This window comes from Strix uralensis, chromosome 1, assembly GCF_047716275.1.
Source record: "Strix uralensis isolate ZFMK-TIS-50842 chromosome 1, bStrUra1, whole genome shotgun sequence".
NCBI classification, from domain to species: domain Eukaryota; kingdom Metazoa; phylum Chordata; class Aves; order Strigiformes; family Strigidae; genus Strix; species Strix uralensis.
The window spans coordinates 167,036,618-167,057,001 of record NC_133972.1 but is presented as its reverse complement, the minus strand read 5'-3'; the positions used below and the strand labels follow the sequence as shown (position 1 = coordinate 167,057,001).

At 37.7% G+C, this 20,384-nt stretch overlaps 1 protein-coding gene across 9 annotated transcripts in view; it reads left to right on the top strand.

Annotated features, from left to right (window-relative positions):
* ZFAT (zinc finger and AT-hook domain containing) overlaps nucleotides 1–20,384 on the top strand; it is a 151,407-nt gene that overhangs the window by 122,991 nt on the left and 8,032 nt on the right. For 5 of the 9 annotated variants that reach the window (XM_074888332.1, XM_074888324.1, XM_074888348.1 and 2 more), the window contains 3 exons: nucleotides 4,898–5,016; nucleotides 6,722–6,848; nucleotides 8,863–8,993. In XM_074888332.1, coding sequence (XP_074744433.1) covers nucleotides 4,898–5,016; nucleotides 6,722–6,848; nucleotides 8,863–8,993 — 377 coding nt within the window. Of the gene's footprint in view, nucleotides 1–4,897; nucleotides 5,017–6,171; nucleotides 6,680–6,721; nucleotides 6,849–8,862; nucleotides 8,994–9,386; nucleotides 11,600–14,464; nucleotides 18,139–20,384 lie in introns of those variants that run through there. The other 4 variants (XM_074888364.1, XM_074888355.1, XM_074888374.1 and 1 more) reach the window with 4 other exon arrangements.

Below are 20,384 nucleotides of genomic sequence, written 5' to 3'. Positions count from 1 at the left end.
GCAGCCAAGAGGTCAAACCACACCCTGGGGTGGATCAAACACAGCGTAACCAGCCAGTCAAGAGAGGTGATTATCCCGCTGTATTCAGTGCTGGTGCAGCCTCACCTTGAATAGTGGGTGCAGTGCTGGGCCCCACAATGTAAGAAGGATGTGAAGGTCCTTGAATGAGTCCAGAGGAGGGCAACAAAGCTGGTGAAAGGGCTGGAAGGCATGTCCTGTGAGGAGCGGCTGAGGACCCTGGGTTTGTCTAGTTTGGAGAGAAGGAGGCTGAGGGGGAACCTCATTGCTCTCTACAGCCCCCCGAGGAGGGGAAGGGGAGAGGGAGGTGCTGAGCTCTTCTCCCTGGGATCCAGTGACAGGACATGTGGGGATGGATCAAAACTGCACCAGGGGAGGTTTAGACTGGACATTAAGAAGCATTTCTGTACTAAGAGGGTGGTCAAACACTGGAACAGGCTTCTAGAGAGGTGGTTGATGCCCCAAGCCTGTCAGTGTTTAAGAATCATTTGGACAATGCCCTTAATAGCATGCTTTAACTTTTGGTCAGCCCTGAATTGGTCAGGCAGTTGGACTAGAAGATTGGTTTAGGTCCCTTCCAACTGAAATAGTCTAGTCTATTCTTTCCATCTCTGACTCTGCATCCTTCTATCTCTTCCCTTCCTTACACAGCATTTATATTTCCTGTGCTACCACTAGCGCTGTGCCTGCTTTCCATGTGTTCACCTACTGTATGGAGTTTTAGAAGAGTAAAGGGGCTTCAAATCCATGTAGTAGGTGTGAAGTCACTGCCTCATATCAGGACTCTGCCATGAAGAAAGCCATGTCAATAGGTGCACTTTTGCCACATGCAACCTCCTTTGCCAGCTCCATTTCCTGCTCTGTAATGCATCACATGGATCTTACGCATGGGCTCAAAATAAAAACAAGACCTGCATATTTTTTATCATACTGTAGAAATATCAGTTTGTCTCAGTGTTTTGGTATCTCACTGGGGGAAAAAAAAAAAAAAAAAAGATGTTCCTTGTGGGAGACTTTAGTTAATTAGGATTTGCATTTTGAGTTGATAAACATGAGTCCTATTGAAGTTAATAAAATTTTTCCTGGTTTTGGAATCAGAAGATCTGTATCTGGGTCACATAGCACAAACAGATCATTCTGGACATATTATGCAGTATGACAAGGTATGTGTTTCTGAGCTGCTTGGGCCAGCAGTTGCAACTTGCTGTCTGACTAGCCTCTATCAAGTTTCAATTTACCACATTCATAGATCTGAAAAGCAATTTTGGAAAATTATTCATGTATTCATAAGAGGGAAGAAGACCCTTCAGACCTGATATTAAACAAGTCCTTTGAAATTGGAGGACTATAGATGAAAAGGAAAAGACGGGAGAACCAGCAAGCAAAAGGGTTTGGGAAAAAAGCGAGAAGGGAAACTAACAAAGATTAATGTATAATAAAAGCTGTCTATATCTATTCGTATTGTTTTCTGCTTGTTCTACATTACCCACTGAGCCCAGAGTGAATTGCCTCATACTTACTCATCTTTTCTTTTCTGCTCTCAACTGGTTTTTGACTGCATTGCAGACTTTGCAAATAACCTTAATTGAAAATGTTTATATGAATGTAGACTGCTGGACTCTACTCAGGATTCCTAGAATGACTTCATAAATAAATGAATGATTCATAGAATAGAAGAGGGAAGATGTTCATCTGAGCAAGTGCATTGCCAGGGATAGAGAGCAGTATTTCATTTCTGGGCTTATATTAGCAATCAGAATCAGCCAGGATCAGAGAAATACTTCGGGGGTTTGGGGGATTTTTTTGTTTGTTTGCTTAAATAGAAGTCTATGATCTGACATTTATTTTAGTATTTTAAAGTAATAAAGGAAAATAGATACTATAAGAATTTGATGTATTCTGCGTAGGGGACAAGAGTATTATATATGCATTACCCACTAGTTTTTTGCAAGACCCTACCTGCTTGCTCATTTGATAGCTTCCTTTTTTAGTTTCATTTGCTTTGTGCTGGGCAAGTCACATAAAATTGCTCCCAAAATTGTTTATTTTCACTGATACTCCCTGCCATCCATTGATTTGCTTATGTATTCCTGCACTCTCTGGGAGACGGATTTTCTATTTGTGTTTGTGCAGCAACTTGTGCAGTACATAGATGATGATCCAATTGTGGCCTCTATGTTCTGTTATACTGCTATCATCACATGCTTTCTTTTAACACAAAATAATAGTTGCCTTATAGAGATTTTAGGCCAATAAATAAATTGTTTGGAGAACACATGTCAGTGCCTTGATGGAAAACAGTTGTGGAGCTGTATAATATTTGTGTGCATTATTTTGTTGCAAGCATCAGTTTTGGTATTGAAAGTAGATAAGGTGTGTAATTCGTTTACTTTGTATGTTACCCATTACTTTAAAGAATTGTCTGAAAATTAATTTTCCTGAGCTTTCATATCAAGTCACTGACATGGAGTTACATATTACCAGTGTCATTCTATTCTTCCATTATTTGTTCTTTAATTAAAGTCATAACGACAAAAGTTACAGCTTTAATTTATCAGGTGTATTATTATAGTAGTTTCAGTATCAAAGTAATGTGGAAAAGTGTCCTCTCTTTCACAATGGCAAGTTTTTCCTAATACTGCACATTGGTGTGAAATTAATATCTAATTTCATTTTCTGTAACTAATAATATCTTTACCCTAATCTGAGCAAAGGTATTTTCCTTTTGTGAACTTTTGAGTTTCCCTTAACAGGGAAACTATTTCAGTTTTGTCTACAGATGGAGTACTGAGCATCTGCTATAATAGTGAAGTTTGGTGAAGACTTATAATAGATTGAGAGCAAAGAGGGAAGATTGTATAGGAATAAGAAGTGTCAGTGAAAACTCTAGCGACTGGGTGTTGTTATATTCTGTTTTATAAAAATAAAAAGTTTATTTCTTTTTGCCTGATAGAATACCATATGGTTGGTTTCCATTACTGTAAACCAGAATGCTTTGTCTAATCACCTTATTCATAAAAGACTATGTGCAGTGAGGACTTGGCTTATAACCAGTTTATGAGAGTATATTTGAAGCATTTGAACATGATGGGTAAGAGTCGTAATTTGCCGTGATAACGTGGAGTCAGCCATCTGGTGGCATAGTTCCTAAAGTGGCATAACGCACTCCCCTAGCCATTAGATTTGTTAGAGTGAGTTCTGGTCACCTAATGCAGCTGTTTATCACGTGCAGATTATTTTTGTTCTGCTTTAGTCAATAGGAGGAAAGAAGAGAAATATTATTTGCATAATTATGAGCAGCTGAGATCTGGCATTTGACCAAATGACTTTCATAAGAAAAAGAAGTCCAAACTGTTTAATCTAGTGTAGAAAATCAGATGCCTGTGATTTCACCATGCTGTTTTTCACTTGTAATGCCGCATATTCAGACAGTAAACATAGTGTTAAATTCATGCTATGCATCATTTTGTAGATAGACAGAAAACTTAGGTTTACAGTTTTGTATGTTAACATAAACAGTAGAAACTCTCAAAAGCAAAGATAGTTGGGTGAAGATGACATTACATTGTTAACTCTTCCTAGTTTGCTTTGATAATGTGCCCAAAAACTTAATCATGTTTGTTTGAAACTTGGGAAAACTAGAACAGCTGTCTTAGAGATGATACTTTAATAATTGTTTTTAAATGTATGCCACTACTGTGTATGTTAAATATTGAGATCTCAGTGTGTTTATAAGCACTTAAAAAGAATCCCAGCACTTACTGGAAGAGTACAATGCACTATGGGTTTGTGTTGTGTCCTGAAGGCTGGCACACCAGGGCTTTGCAAGACAACAGAGAACCAATATTTAAAGCTTGTCAGAGACTCCAGTCTTGTAGGTTTTTGGACTATACATACAATTTAGATTTGGAGCTGCAATGACATGTAATGGAGTAGGCATTAAAAATAGTCTTTAAGGATCTCTATATTTTAAAATAAAAGAGCATTTACAGGGCAAAAGCATTAGTTCAGAATTTTTTAAAACATGTGCTAGGCTTTGTTTTTGGTGGGCCTAAAGCAGAACATAAGTCATAGACACCCTCAGACTTGATAGTCTTCATTGGTGCTGCTAGACTTGAATTTCAACCAGAGTCATGACTGTGGAAATGATTCTGCACAGACTAAAGCATGCCCTAGGTTTGCAGTATTTTTGTGTGGCCAAGCAAAAAAATGGGGTGGGGTTAGTCAAACTTAGTATGTTGTCATTCCTTGAAAAAAACTTCTCACTTTCTAATGTACATGCCACTTCTAGAACGACTTTTGTTAGCAAAGCCAGTACAAGTTCTCACCCGGTAGATAAGTTATTATTTACTCTGCAGTTTATGTTCTCTCTGTTAACGGTCTCCCTTAACATCTAGCTCCTGAGAGAGTAAACCCGTGCTTCTTACATGGACCTAATTGCAGAAATGGTGCTGTATCTGAGACTAAAGCAAATAGTTCTCTATTCCTGCTCTCTCTTTCTAACTGGTCTGTGATAGGGGTTTCCCAGGGAGAGGGTTGGAGAGGGGGAGGAAGATGGGAACAGCATTTCTGCAACTTCACATCCACCAAAGGGAGGCATGCAGGCAGGGGAGCAGGATTGCTATAGCTTCCCAGATACATGAGTTGTTCCAGAATCATTCCATTACCATTATCCAAAATTGCCCTTCAAGCATTGTGAGAGTTCAATTACTTTTTTTTTTTTTTCTCCCTCATTTTTCATGTTGGACACATGGCTAAGGGAAAAACTTTTAAATTATGTGGCTTGATTGAGATGGGGTTAACGTAAATGGATCCTTACTGCCTTGAAAAATAATGTATATGAAAATAACTCAAGAAATTTATTTGTGTTTCCTTATAGGTGGCATTAAATGTCCTGTTTGCAGCTTTGTGTATGGTACAAAATGGGAGTTCAACAGACATCTTAAAAACAAGCATGGAATGAAGCTAGTAGAACATGATGGGGACACCAAGTGGGAGGTAAAGCAAAGTTGCCATGTCTTTGGCCCTAAGATTTTAAAAAATTCTAGGGAGAAAAGTAAGGATAAGAATAAGAAGTATTCAAAAATGTATTCTTGACTTTACATAAGATCAGGAGATCATGTGATCTCATCTCCATTTTGAATGCGTACATTGCTATGACTGTTAAGCTTGACTGCTCTAATACCTGGTAGGATTAACAACCTTGTAAGTGCTTATTTCTGCAGTTTAGGCCTCTAGTCCTGTATTTGCAGCAGAAAGAGTGAAAGTTTTAGCAAAAACCCGTGAAATTGAAAAACTTGCTACATTTTGTTGTATGCCAAATGTTCACTGGTATTAACTGTAAGATGTGCAAAGCTGCAAACTTGGAATTAATGAAGAAAGCTTATGTCTTGGTCCAGAAAAGGTTGGAATCTAGAAAAACAAATTTGTAAACTGATAGCTAAAAAAATGGTACTGTTATACAGAGTAAGTCTTCTATCATTTGTTCTGTGTTTTCAGCTTCATTCCAAAGTGTATAGGAAATCACAGTATCACTAAGATCAGACCTTAAAGTTAGACCTAAGAAACGGGGTTAGAAAACCAAACCAGCAACCTGAATTTTCTCGGTTTGGGATGGGGTAGGGCAGCTATCTTGAGAGGGTTTACCCTTTCAAGCTTTTATCTGCTGTCATATGCATAGCAATTTGTTCTAAAATGAAAACTGTTACTCTTCTAGAGCAGAGGTGGCTGTAGATGCAGAACCTGTGGGTAAACCACAGAACTATCTAGACGCTTTTATTAAAAAAATGACGGTTGGCTAGCTGTGGTTTTTTTCCACTGCCTGAGCAGGCTATTGTTGGTGTCCAATGAGAGGAAGAAGCTGGAAGTCAACTGCAGCTGGCTGACCTCCACAGTCTAAGACCTGTTCTGCTAAATTTCAGGCAGTCTAGCCCGTGTTATAAATCTAATGCCTGATTTGGAGAGCCATCCTGCAGTTCTTGTTTAACAGTTTTTGAGTATCCACAGATAGAATGTTAAGTCCTTGAAAAATATCAGAGCAGGTTCTAAATGGACAGTTATTCAAAGAAGACAGGGCAAGCATTTTAAAATGTAGTCCTTCAAAGTCTTGTATCCACATGCATTTCACAAACAATTCTCTGTACACTCTCCCAGTAGATGTCCAAACCTGAAGAAATAAGAGGACATCCAGGATGCAAGCATGTCTCTGCTGCTGAAACAGCTATAAATAAAGAAGTCCCATCAGAGCAGGAATACATATCAACAGCTTGTCTTGAAAAAACGTAGTTATGGAAAGAAAAATTCTTCTAAAACAAAATGCCATTTTCAAAGTTCAGAGGCATTTTACCAAATCTGCAAGGACGTCCATTATAAACTAATTTTGCCCAAAAAGTCTTTACTAGACCCTGATACAATAGAAGTCCATTGTTAGTTCTAAAATAACTCTGCAACAAAAATGAAGTGAAGATAATTTAGCATGCTTAAAACAACTTTTGAAGTAAAATCTGAGAGAATGCTGTGGAATGATGTCCTGACTCCCACGTAACATTCTTCCTGAATTCTGCCTCACCCAGTATTTCTATAACTCTTGTTACAATATTTATTGTTCAAAACTCATCCCTTTAAACTCAGAATTTTCATTGTCCTCTAAATTGCTAAAATGAGAGTGAGATTATTCATGCCTTGGCTGGGTTTTGTTTTCAAGTTAACTGCTGAAGTTTCTGAAGAAGCATCCACTCAGTATCTCCATATCACGGAGGCTGGGGAAGATGTTCAAGGCACTCAAGCTGCTGTAGCTGCATTACAGAACCTTAGATATACTTCTGAGAACGGTAAGTTACCTTTTTTAGGTTGGAACACAAAATATATCTTTTTTCATAAATATCTAATTCTTTTGAGTATAGTGGGCAGTATATGATCCCCTGTGAAACTATTAAAAATGATGAAAGTCATCCAGAGCTTACTTCTGGGGGGTTATATTTTTCTTTGAGGATAAATAATGAGAAATTGCCATTCTTTATGAATTTCTATATCCTTAAGTCTTTAATGCTTACCACACTGTTTTGCACTTTGTTGTTAGGTATGTGGAATTTCCTGCCTATATTATTAAATATATTGTGAAATCAGCTATCTTGGCAGAGTAGATGGTGTGTATCTAATGGCAATTCTCTAGCTATTATTTTTCTCCCTGCTTAAGTCAGCCAGACTGCAGAAGTGACACGGAATAGCTCATTTACCATGTTCCCAAGAGAGTACTAACAAACTTAATTCTGATGGTACACAAACCTAAGTAAGCTACTCTGTATCAGATTGAGGAAGAACAAGAGTGAGATTAGATAATGATTGCTAAGTGTGAAATTACAAAAACTGGAAGAAAAGGAAAAATGTCCAGGTTTCTGAGTGTTAAAACATCAGAGTCTAGAGTAGGTGTTCATATGTTTTGTTTTTATATATATAAATAAATGTGTTGGTTATCAGAAGATAGCATTTTACAGTTGTTTACCACTGTGGTCTTTATAGTTCAGAATACAGGTACGTTTCAAAAACTCCCACCTTTAATGGAGTTTCCAAGCATGTTGCAATTAAATTATGTTACTGACAATTTTATTGTAGTAACTGGGAATTCTGAATGAGTAAAATCCTCCTGAGAACTTTTCTTAAGCTTTTCTATATTTGAATTTAAGTGAACATGATCGTGGAATATGCTGTATATAACAGTGTTGATTTTGAGCGTGAGGTTGTAGTTTTCAGAGTAGAATGATTTGCTTTTTAGTGCATCTAAAGGCAGTTATATAGAAAAAAACTAAAGCAAGCAAACATTTTTCAGTACCCAGATAAACTTGTATCTTACGTAGATAACAAAATATAACTACTTCCTGTTTGAAATTAAATTATCTGACCTAGATTGCCATCACAGTATCAAACTCAGTTTGAAAGGGTTTGAGGTTAAGAGATGAGTTTTATTCTATTTACCGTCTCTTTCCTACTTCCCACAGTGAATATAGCAAATACAAGACAGCTGTAATGTGACTGTGACAGTTTCTTTCCCTTTCTGACATCTCTCTAATGCTGACACTGGGCATGTGGGAATGGTGGGCCACAGGAGGTGAATTCATATTCCTGCATAACAAAAAGCATTTTCCAATATCCAAATCTTTCCTTTTCCCACTTTGGGAGAAGGGAGAGTACAACTATGTGTGGGGGCTTTTTTGTAAACTTGCCTTTCCTTTAGCAGGGCTACATACCTCAAGATTTTTTTAAAAAGGGAAAACATATTCTGATCCCATGCTTATAAAATGATAAGCATAAACTCTTTCAAAGAATTAACTTTTCCCTTCAGCATGCTATTGATAACAGTACTTCTTCTAGGTTGAGGGGTATTGCAGATGGCCAGACAGATGGTAAACACAGGTTTGTAATATTCTAAATAGCTGTTGTGGTTATAGGTATAGAGTTCAGGTTCTGGTTAACCTGAATGTTTGGCAAATAACACATTTGGATTTGTAAAGGCTTGCAGCTTCCTAATTTACAGTTACTGCTTTGAGTTGTACGTATTGTTTGTTTATTCAATGTATTCTTTTAGATCTCTTTCAAATAGACATAAAAATGATCAGTGTGGCTTCACTTGGTGATTCATGCGTTCCTCAGGCAAATTTGTTTTGTTAATACCTTCCTGACATAGATCTGTTATTAAAGTGTCATGTTATTAAGCTCTTTGAAATGTATAAACAGTGCTGTGAGTCGGGGTTAATGCAGGAGGGGAAAGAGTGCCTGTAACACTTAGATTCACATACTCTGAGAGCTGGTTAACTGTAATGATCTTATGGTTATTGTCTTTCTGATAAGGTGAAAGACTTGATCCAACAGCTGTAAACATCCTCCAGCAAATCATTGAGTTGGGTTCGGAAACCCATGATGCCACTGCAGTTGCTTCTGTAGTTACCATGGCACCTGGCACTGTAACAGTGGTAAAGCAGGTAAGAGCTCTTTTCTTTAAAACAGCTATATTTAATTTTCATATATTTATTGTGAAATGAGTATTATTTTGCAACGGTTAAATTTTGAATGACCATGCAAGACATGTATAGAGTTTTCCCTAAACTAATTTTTTACTACATATTGTATATATGTGTGTTTATATGCCCCCACACATACATGTTTATACATATAGACACATATATGCTTATACATATAAAAAGGCATACATTTTTGCATGTATATAAAATATGAATGAACAATACACATATATATGTACGTGTGTGTGTGTGTGTGTGTGAAAATACAGCATTTTTCTAGCAGGTGTTTTCGGGCTTTTTAAAATAACATGCCTGCATTGTGCATGTGCATTTCGTTCCATTGTCATCTAAAAGAACCAGGAGATCCTTGGCACATCATTCATCCAGATACAGAAGAGCATGAAAGGGTGTTGCAGAACTGTGTGTGCTCTACAACCGTAGCACTGTAGGACCATACCCAGAGATGAACCGTTGTCATTAGTCTTTGCAGTGCTGTCCTGTGGCTGAAGTTTGACAGACTTGTGGGGTCCTAAAGTCATGTACCCTGGGGACAAATGAGACTTCTCCTCAGTCTGAGTTCACACTGCCTTTCTAGGGAGGGTTGCAACACAAGTGAGCTGCAGGCATGTAACAGCTCCGAGAAGAATATTACAGGTGCTCCTTACAGCAGTTGCTTATGTGAGAGAAAAGTCAGCGTGGGCACCCACGTTTGCGATAAATAAAGAAAAATTCAGTTGAGTTGTAGTTGGTTGAAAAAAATCTGTGTTTAATTTTGTTGTTACCAGAGAAATTGTGCAAGACCGGAAGATACAGATCAATATAAAAAAAAAAAGTATAAGATTGATAGTTAATTTCACGCTTTTGCACAAATTCACTTTACAGAAAAATGGTGGACTCAGCTGATAATTACATAACATAATTTGTGGTAGGCAATACAGTTCCTCTTAAAATGAGACAAACATTATAAGATATTGGTAGAAGTAATTTTAATGTGTGTACATTTTTCATGAAGTTTGGTACTGCACAGTTTTTGCTAAAATTATTTGCAATGTACAGTGTTACTAAAGCACTTTAGAAATTAAGAAGAAGATACACAAAATCGCAAGTGAAAGGAAATAATTTCCAATTTGAGGTGGCTATTGAGTGCAAACATCAAAACTTTTGCTCAGTATTTCTTCCTCACAGGTGCCTGCTAACTTTGTTGCTGACATTTTACGTTTCTCCTCACAGTGTTCTCCAAGCCCCACTTGTTCCTCCTGTTTCATCATACCTCTCAGCTTATCCCTTTTCTCATTCTGTTCATTGCTTCACTGGGGTCTCTGTGCTCAATATGGTTGATAGGTGAGGGAAGGAAAGTACATGAGAAGTCTTAAATTCCTGTAACTCCTTTTATTTAAATGAACCCAAACTGATTGAGTGCTAGAAGTAACTATTGAGTTTAGTATTTATTTGTAGTGTTGTGAATGTTGAATTCCTGAGAGCTCCATAGCAGTGGGAAGTCTGTAGTCTCTGAAGGCGGTATTTGGATAGATCCTAAACTTGCTGCCCAGATGTCAGGGAGATAAGGCAAGTTTTAAGACAAAGCATTTTGAGATGTTGCTTTGCAATACTTAACAGGTATTTTGATTAGAAACCATGCAGGAGTTTTTGGGGTTTTTGAAGCGTAACAGATCCAGATTTGAAAACTAAATTCAGTCATTAAAGAGAAGAAACATTTTAGTCCTATTACGTACAAGTTTCAAAACAACTTTAACAGTAGAGTGACTGCCAACGTGCATGCTGTGCTATACATATGACCTATTTAAGGGTTGAATGCAGTATTGGCTATTAGTGTTAGTCTGTGCTGTCTGTCAATATTACTGAATGGTGTTCTTCCCTTAAAAATGCATCTTTTGAGGCCCTTCTACTAAAAGTGTAGGAGAAAGTGACTGTTGAAGTATCAGCTGCCAAGGAGAACCTGCATTTTGATATTTGAATGTTAAACTTCAAAAATACATAATTAAAATAATTCAGTGATTCTTCCTCCTCCAAGTATTAAATCTGATCAGTGTCTGATTAATTTTAAAATCGATCATCTTCCTTGTTAGACCATCTGAATTTGCTGATAGCTTTTTGTAAGTAAATGTTTATATTCCAAATCAGTTTTCTCCCTCACTTTTAATCTATATTTCTAGCCTTTTGAGTTTACAAGCTGCTAAGCGTTGATCACTTTTCCCTTTCCTTGTATACATCAATGACTGTCACTGGTCTGTAGTCAAACTTACAAGATTCACTCCTATATCAAATCAAATACTAAATTCTCAGAGCACAGAATCTCTTCCCTGCTTTTTATTTTCTCCCCCCTTCCCACCTTTAGAATCTTGTTTATGTAAAGCGCCTTTTTCCCCCTAACTTGAAGTTGCACAGAAGCAAAATCAGTGAAGAATTTAAGTACATCTCAAGCTGAGTGGTCTTGTGCCACCTCTGTTTATGCTGGGTTTTACTAATGCCTTACTTACTGCTCGAAGCACCGTTCATCTATTAACGTGTTTCTTGCATGTACTAGAATGCCTACTCATTTCTTTCTCTGGTAGCCTCAGTGACTTTTCACTCTGCGTGTGCAAAAGTGTGCAGATCTGTGATATCCCAGGGGAGGATCAGGTGGCAGTACACCTGACTGCTGAGTTACCTTTAGTGGGTTTTACAGAACTAGAGCAAGGACCAAAGGAGATCTGTAGATGATGATTATTATTATTTCTCTTTTAAATTTCTCTCCTTTCATTTTTCTCTTTTAATTTTCTGTAGAAATCAGTGTTTTATCAAAGTCTGTTTGATCTGTTATACAGCTTTAGTTTCCAGTTCTTGTCTTCCCACCAGAAGATTGCTTCAGAATTACAGCCTTACTCATTTTTAATTTGAGGGAAAGAAGCCTTTAAATGTTATTAACATGACTGTAATCCTCTCCTATTCAGAATTGTCAGCTTTTCTTTTTTCTTCAACATTTCAATGCTTTCTATGGGATATCACTCATTTGTACCTGTGACTTTGTCAGGTTTTAATTATGCTGAGTTCCTAATTGTTAACCTTGAAGCGATCTTAAGACATGTTCATATTTTATTTTCCTACTGGAAAATTTATTCCACACTTTCTTTTCTGACCTTCAGCTTCTCTTGTGAGTTGTGAGACAAAAAATTCATTCAGGGTGTCAGCAGTATATCAGCATCATCTGTCACTGGATTTCCCCTCTTGTTCTTTAATGGCCTTACCAAGTCCTTGCTTAGCAGCTTGGTTCCATTTTTTTTCCATAAAAACATATATTGTAGTTGTTCCGATTTTTATGCTGTTACGTTGTTTTTTTCTTTTTCTCTAAGGTCATACATTATCCATTTTTTTTCATCAGTTCTTACCTTCATATCTCATTTTTAGCTAGCCCTTACAAGTTGCCTTTATATTTCTCTATTTGCACCAAGAAATTTCTTCTAAATCCTAAATTATTAGAACATTTTAGAAGTAAATTCTTCTGTAATTTTACACTATATAGTTGCTTTGTCTCCCATTTCCTCCCTGGAACTTTCTCCCACAGCTGTCCTCTTCCTTACTTTTCACCCATAAAAGTGCCATTTGCACTTGATCCTTAAATTTATGTGAATCCAGTTGTATCTATCAGTAATGCTGCCATCTTCATGCTTTAGCACTTCCCCTAACCTGTGTGTTCAGATACCTTTGGTGTGCAATACTTGTAGTATTTCAGGTTAATGCAAGACTTTTGCCTGCAGAAACAAACTGCCTTTATCCATAAGTCCTTTTCAACACATCACAAGATGTCCAGTGTATTAGCTAGATCTGACTGGTGTATTTTTAAAATTGTTTCCTACATCACAAAACAGAAAGGATACCATGCTTGAGGTGTTCTTCTATCAAATTATTGTTCTGGGTTGCATGTAGTCTTATTGCAAGTATCTTAAATCATGCCTACACATTATAATGGTGGTGAAATCAAGATCAGACTGGCTGTTCAAAGCCCCCAGCTCCTGAATTGGGTGTTGAGAAGAAAAAAATTTCAGTTCTGACTTTGGAAAGCTTATATTTTTTGTTCATAGGAATGATTTTGTAAAAGAAAACACTCTGACAGCATAGCAATAACCAATCCCAGCCTGAATCAGGACTCAGTTTATGATTTTAAACCCCAAAAATGCAAAGTTAGCCCTATTTAGCTTGGATTATAATTGGGAAATAGGAATCCTTCTTGGCTCTGGTAGCATCACGTCTATGAGGCCTTTCAAAGGTTGTGTCTAGAGCCCAAAATTACTTTAGCTCATTCTTGCCTGAGAGTCAGTATACTAACCTGTTATCAAAGTTAAACTTTTCTGGCATCTAATTTGGGAGAAGTCTTGTTGTGTGACAGCTATGAAAACATACAGCTGCTAAGGAACATAATACGCACCAAATGCCTGAGAAAAAAAGTTAATAATATGAAGTTTTACCAGTGTGATCTGAGATTGGCAAAAATCCACACTGAATCTTTGCTCACAGCATGGCAGGAGAAGTGTATCCTTGTCAATTTGAGTCCTTTTCAGTTACTAGTGATCCAGTCTGGATGTCTTTCTGACAGAGCTAATGAAGACATTTCTTTATGGCATAATATTTGAGTTGTTCTGTACTGCTTAGAGATCAAAAAAAGTAACAAGGTGGGGAAAAGGTGAGAGCAAAGAGTGCTGAGTTTGAAGAATAACTAGAAAAGAGGCTAACATGTTTAGAAAAGGCAGGAAGTATTGTTCATAGTGGATGGTAAACACAGACAAGAAACTGCGGAGAAAGGAGTTTTGTGGGAACAGTGCACCTAGCAAGGTGGAGGAACTGGAAGTGTAAAACAAGCTACTTTACTTCCTGCGCATTTGACTCTGTGTCCATATTACAGATACACTTTTGCTCTCATGCCTTAGGGTAACGACTGATTGATTTGGTTTTTTGTTTATTTTGCTAGCAGAGGCTGTTCCGTCCATTATTTATATAGGCAGACTATTCTCCTAGCTCATGTGCTGAATATAAAGGCAGGTTTGGAGGATGAGTGTCTTTGTAGTATCATAGCCACCCTTGATTTACAGGTCTGCAGGTCTGTGTTCAGAGACTTGTTTTTCACACAATATATCTATCTGTATGTAGACTAGAACAGAGAGAGAGAGAATGTTAAACTGCAAACTACCTTGATGTATAGTTATTTCTTTAAGTTAGCATATACATCAAGTAAGGCTGTTAAATGATCCTGAAAAAGTTTGTTCCAAGTTAAACATTTGTTTGATTTAAATACTGAATTTCTTGTGAAGAAACATTTTCCTCAGAAATGAGCACTCCTGTTACCTTAATTTTTGCAGAGGGGACTCTTTCAGTGTGTAGTGTTTGTAACTTATTCTCCGACAAGACAAGATTCAAAGAGCGTTTTCTTGGTTTCACAGTGTGAACGTCCTTGAAAGCTTATTTCCTGAATCCCTCACAGCATTGACCAGAACATCAGGAGAGTTGTGCCTTCTTGGTCTGTGTCCATCTGCTCTAGTTTTTGTTGTTACTCTCCCATTTCCAGTCCTTGTAAGCAGGAATGTGTAATGGTAGCAAGATACGTTCTGTTTTAATTAATTTATTTTTTGTAAATGCATGTATTACTTGCACCAAAACTTTTTGAAACAAAGGGTAGAAACTATGTACGGTCCTTTGTCCAAATTTGAATTTTTCTTTTTGCCTCAAATTACTGAACCAAAGCAGTATATTTTTGGATTCCTAGTCTCAACCAGAGTTTTGAATCAGTATAATATAGTAACGTGTGAAATTTGTTTGCTTGTTATCTATCTTTTGGACTTTTTTCATTTAGATACTGATAGACAAATGTGCTGCTAATTTGCCATGTTTAGGCCTGTAATATTGTATTGGGTTTGCGTGGCAAAGCTAGAAGCTTCCCCTATGTCTGATAGAGCCAACACCAGCCAGCTCCAAGGCAGACCCACTGCTGGCCAAGGCTGAGCCCATCATTGGCGGTGGTAGTGCCTCTGTGATAACGTATTTAAGAAGGGGGAGATACCTGGCACAACTGCAGACAAAGAGAGGAGTGAGAATATGTGAGAGCAGCAACCCTGCAGACACCAAGGACAGTGAATAAGGAGAGGGAGGAGATGCTTCAGGTGCCAGAGCAGAGATTCCCCTGCAGCCCGTGGGGAAGACTGTGGTGAGGCAGCTGTGCCCCTGCAGCCCGTGGAGGACCCCACGCCAGAGCAGATGGATGCCTGATGGAGGCTGTGACCCGGTGGGAAGCCCTCACTGGAGCAGGTTTTCTGGCAGGACTTGTGACCCTGCGGGGGGCCCACACTGGAGCAGAAGAACTGCAGCCCGTGGGTAGGACTCAACATAGGCAATGTTCATGGAGGTCTGTCTCCTGTGGGAGGAACCCCATGCTGGAGCAGGGGAAGAGTGGGGAGGAAGGAGCAGCAGAGACAACGTGTCATGAACTGACCACAACCCCCATTCCCCATCCCTCTGTGCCACTGGCAGGGAGGAGGTAGAGAAATTTACCTAGAGAAATTAGGGAGTAAACTTGAGCCCAGGAAGAAAGGAGGGGTAGGGGGAAGGTGTTTTAAGATACAGTTTTTATTTCTCATTATCCTACTCTGATTTGATTGGTAGTAAATTAAACTGATTTCCCCAAGTCGAGTCCGTTTTGCCCATGACGGTAATTGGTGAGTGACCTCTCTGTCCTTATCCTGACCCATGATCCTTTTGTTACATTTTCTCTCTCCCCTGTCCAGCTGAGGAGGGAAGTGGCTTTGGTGGGCACCTGGCATCCAGCCAGGGTTAACCTACCACAGATATGTTTTATGTGTCATACCGGACCAGAGATTATTGTCCTGATGTGAGAAACTCATCAGCAGATGATTGTGTAAAGCTTTAAATCTTCTCCTCCATATTATTTTTCCTATCTGAACAAGTCACTGAGGTCCCTCTTCAGAACAAATCCTGACTGCCTCTTATACAGAGAACAGCTAGAGAGCAGAGCAACAGTCTTTTTTCTAACAAAACAAAACCAGCACCCCAAAAAAACAACTAACCTATGCCCACGGTCTTGTTCACCCTGTCAACTCCCTGTTCTTTTCCTTAATTTCTAATTCTTTTGAACAATATATCTAGGTGAGCACTTCAAATAGACATTTTTATGCCACCTTACTTGTAGCACATTAGCATATAAAAGCTTTAGTCAAAAATCCTGAGCTTCACATGCTAAGTAATACACGGACATTTGACTTGCATTATCTTTCTTTGCAAAATTACATTGCCACTCTAAACAATCTTCTGGCCCAAGTAAATATTACTCTAAAGTTTTTCTGTTGCTCTAGAGCCATCATTTTGAGCTCACTCTGAAGATGGCTAAGATTTTATTAATCACTAGTCCTTATTATTAATCACAAAAATTATTATATCAGTCTTTCTGCACAACTGTTCTTCAGTAGTTCACTTTCTTTTTCAAGCCTATGGGATGGAAGTCTTTCCTGTTACTCAAACCAGAAAGCTGATGTCCTCTTCAGGTAGGATTCTTGGGCCTCTGTGCAGGTGATTAGCTAAATGGTGCTGACTTGTTCTGCATGGCGACTTCTATATGGTCTCTTATTTCAACCACTTAGCTAAAATGGTTGTCCAAGCCATCATTATTTTATGCTACAGTTAACTGTGATAGTCTTTTTTCTGACATTCGCAGATTATGTTTTGCGCCTTCTGTATTCTTTCAGAAAAATCCAAATATTACTTTTCTCTGCCCCTCTTGACATCATCTTCTGTTATTCTGTTCACTTGATCTTCCTTTTTTGCCACATCAAACAAAACCTTATTTTCATTTCCAGGACTTTTTACTCGTTTCTGACTTCGTGTCCCATTTCTCATTAGCTGTAAAGATTTTCACTCCTACCTTTACTTAGTCCATGAAGATTTAATTGCTCATTACTTTTTTCAAACAAGTTTCTTAATGCCTTCTTTCATATTGTGCTTAGTTGTGTGGATTTTTAATGAAGAGCAATTTGTACCTCATTGTCTTCTCTCAATTACTCTTCAAAAATATGATGACAGTAATTATCTGTGGTTAGGCTATTGGTATATTGATACTAATGCCTGTCACACAAAACTACCACTGTCTCATTTATGTTGTACTCCCCACCTCCCCTTTTCTGTGTCTGCTTGCTGTCTCTTGTTTAATATTGAAATTATAAGGCCTTTGGGGCATGAAATGCTTTTTGTACGTAGCATACCTGATGCAATCTAGGTCCTGGTCCAAAGCACTACACTAACAATAAAGAGCAGTAATGGGCTGCTGATTCTTTATCTTTTTTTCCTATTCAGAAATAAGAGACAGGACTGATGTTTTTACTGCCTCTGTAGCTTGGAGTGTAGGATTAACTCTACTCCTGAAAAGCATAGTAAGATAATTTCAACCTAGACTTCTACGTAATTTGCTCTGAAGAGTAAGTATATCAACTGTTTCACTAACTAGGCAGATCTTTATCAAGCTTACAAAAACACTGGTTTTCCATGCACTTCACCCTTTATTTTAGTTCCTTTCATCCTTTTATTCTCTGATCTCTTCAGGCTCCAGTAAAATCCTACCATGGTAACAGTCACTATCTTCAGAGTGACAGCGGTAGCAATACACAGCAAAGATTACACACCAGCTTGAAGCTGATCACAAAACAGAATTTTATAGTGTAACACATCTTCAAAAATAAATATCTAATAATATTAGCATGCCTGTCATGTTAAAGGCTACTGCACATTTTACTTCAGCAACACACCTTATTTTTCAGTCTGGCTCTGATTTGTACCTACATGATGCTGGATGCTGGTGTTCATCTAGAAAACTTGCCAAAACATGGAGTTATATATAGGTTGATTGTCAAGTTTGTGGTTGCTTTAGGACATGGAGCAATTTGCTGTTTAATGTGATGGTACCAGCAAAAGGAAGTTTTAACTGGGGCACATGGCTCTGTTTTCTCAGCCTCTGTGGAGTTCTTGTCATTTGTGTAACATACATCTAAAATCTCATATCAAGATTACTGTCCTGTTAGAGCTTTTGAAATGATGGCATGTTACCATACTTCCTCAGGAGGAAATCTGGTGATACAGTGTTTTGCCAGATGAGTGAAGTTACTAGTTACAGTCTCTCTATCAGAATATATTGAACAAACCAATTGCTAAAACTTTTAAAAAATCTACATCACCAATATGAAGATTTGATTGCCACCTTGAATTTTTTATTTTATGCAAAGCAAGTCTTTCATATTCAAGTCTCTTATTATTCTGAGACTATTGTGCGCCAGATTGTTTTGTAGCTCATTATAGAGGTTCATATGATCAAGTGATAGTGGTTTTTGTGTATGTCTGTGTGTGTTTTTCACACAGTATATCTATATGTAAACTAGAATCGAGAGAGAGAGAGAGATCAAATTGTTCGAATGGCACTGAACAAAATGGTAGAGACAGTCCTGTAGGCACCAAAGTAAGCTGGCACATCACATACCCAGGTGCTCTCTGTGATGTAGAATGCTTATATTCAGTTTTAATCCTTTCTGTAGATATTTTGTATATTTTCTTATTGTGGTGTCTTATAAACAGGAGCATCTGTAACCTAGTGTAATGTTTTGAAATTCTGCAAGATCTCTGTGATTAACTTTTCTTCTTCATGGCAAACTAAAAGACAGCATTCAATCTGAAATCAAGGGAAAGACTCTGTAGAGGATTTTGGGTCAAGCCCAGCAAGACTGTTTTAAACACTGTGGACGTGCAACTCCTGCTGGCTTCAAAGAAAATTGAAGATATTCATTATTTCTCAGGATGAGCTCTAGAATAAGAAAGCAGCTTTAGCATCTTACTGCAAATATTTTTTTTAACTCCTTTTCAGGGAAGGGAAGAAGTATATTTTCCTTAATGGCTTGAATTAATTTCAAATTAAAAAATACTTGCTTGTTTTGAGAGGAAGAGATTCCTCTATAGAGATACCCATTTTTAATGTCACTTGCATGTATTTGGATGGTCCTCAGATATTTAAATTAGGAACATTTATAATTTAGAAATATTGAGCGTCTTATGAAGACATGGGGTGAAAGTCCCATTGGCTTCTGAGAGAGACACATTTAGCTAGTAAAGAATATTTATGCAGGTACTGAATTGATTTAATATGCCAGCTGTGTGTGGCTTCAGCTTCTTGCTGTCATTCTTTAGCGAAGGATAAGCAGCCAGATGCTTTTCAGCTGGCTCTCAAACAGAAAAGAGGTCTTGGATGCTACTCTTCAAAAGATTTCAGATGCCAATAAAAAGAATTGAGCACAGTGACTTCATTCATTCTGATGGCAGCTGTCCCACTGTTTCATCAATTTGAGGGATGTAAATTAACATTTTGAGATTATTCCCTGTGGAACAATCTAATAGGAACCAAGCAGAAGCATGTAAACATTGAACTGATTTGAAATGTAAATATCCAAAATAATGTGGTGATTTGTCAAACTAAAAGGATTACAGATAGCTGTCCAAAAAAGATACTGGAAGCTAGAAACACCAGAAATAAGGGCATTAGTCTTCTTTACCCTGCATGACAAGGGTAATAAAACCACATCGATAAAGTCAGGTAGGGAGGTTAAATTAACTTTCTTTATTGGCCATTTTCATTTCAAAAGCATATAAAACTGAATAAGTATTAGATTGCTCCTATTGAATTGAATGAGATTCTGGTTTCATTTCATTTTCATGTCAACTCTGCTTTATTTATTTTCCTTTCTTTGTTATTTATGTACACTCACAAAACTATATTTAAAATTATTTATGGGTTTTGATTTAGAGTGACTAAAGCAAGACTGTGCGAGATCCTGCTTAGATTGAGTTGTGCATTCTTTCAGCTCTTAGCAAATGTAGTGTAATTTTTCTCAGCTGAGGCATGTTGTCAGAGGATAATTTGTAGTGCACTAGCACGAGAGAAGTTAGTGCATATTACATAATTAAGGGCCAAATTTTAGACACCCCTATTTGTCTATTTGTTTGAGGATCTCTAGCATCAAGGGCTGTAATTGTGAGCTGATTCATAACAAGTTGTGAGATGTTAATTATCTAACATTTTTAACTGCAGCTTCCTATCTGAATTTGATAGCGATTAGGCTTTTGTCTGTCTATTGTGGTCTTCATTAGCAGATCTTGTGTATGTCCTTTCCTTTCACACGAGCTGACACTGGGAGCAGGTAGCCTCAGCAAAGAGAAGAGAATAGTTATGAAAAGGGAGTCCTGTGTATGATTCACAAAATTCCTATTGCTGCCAGTAGGACTTAGGAATTAAGGAAAAAAAGAAAAGGGGGTGTGTGG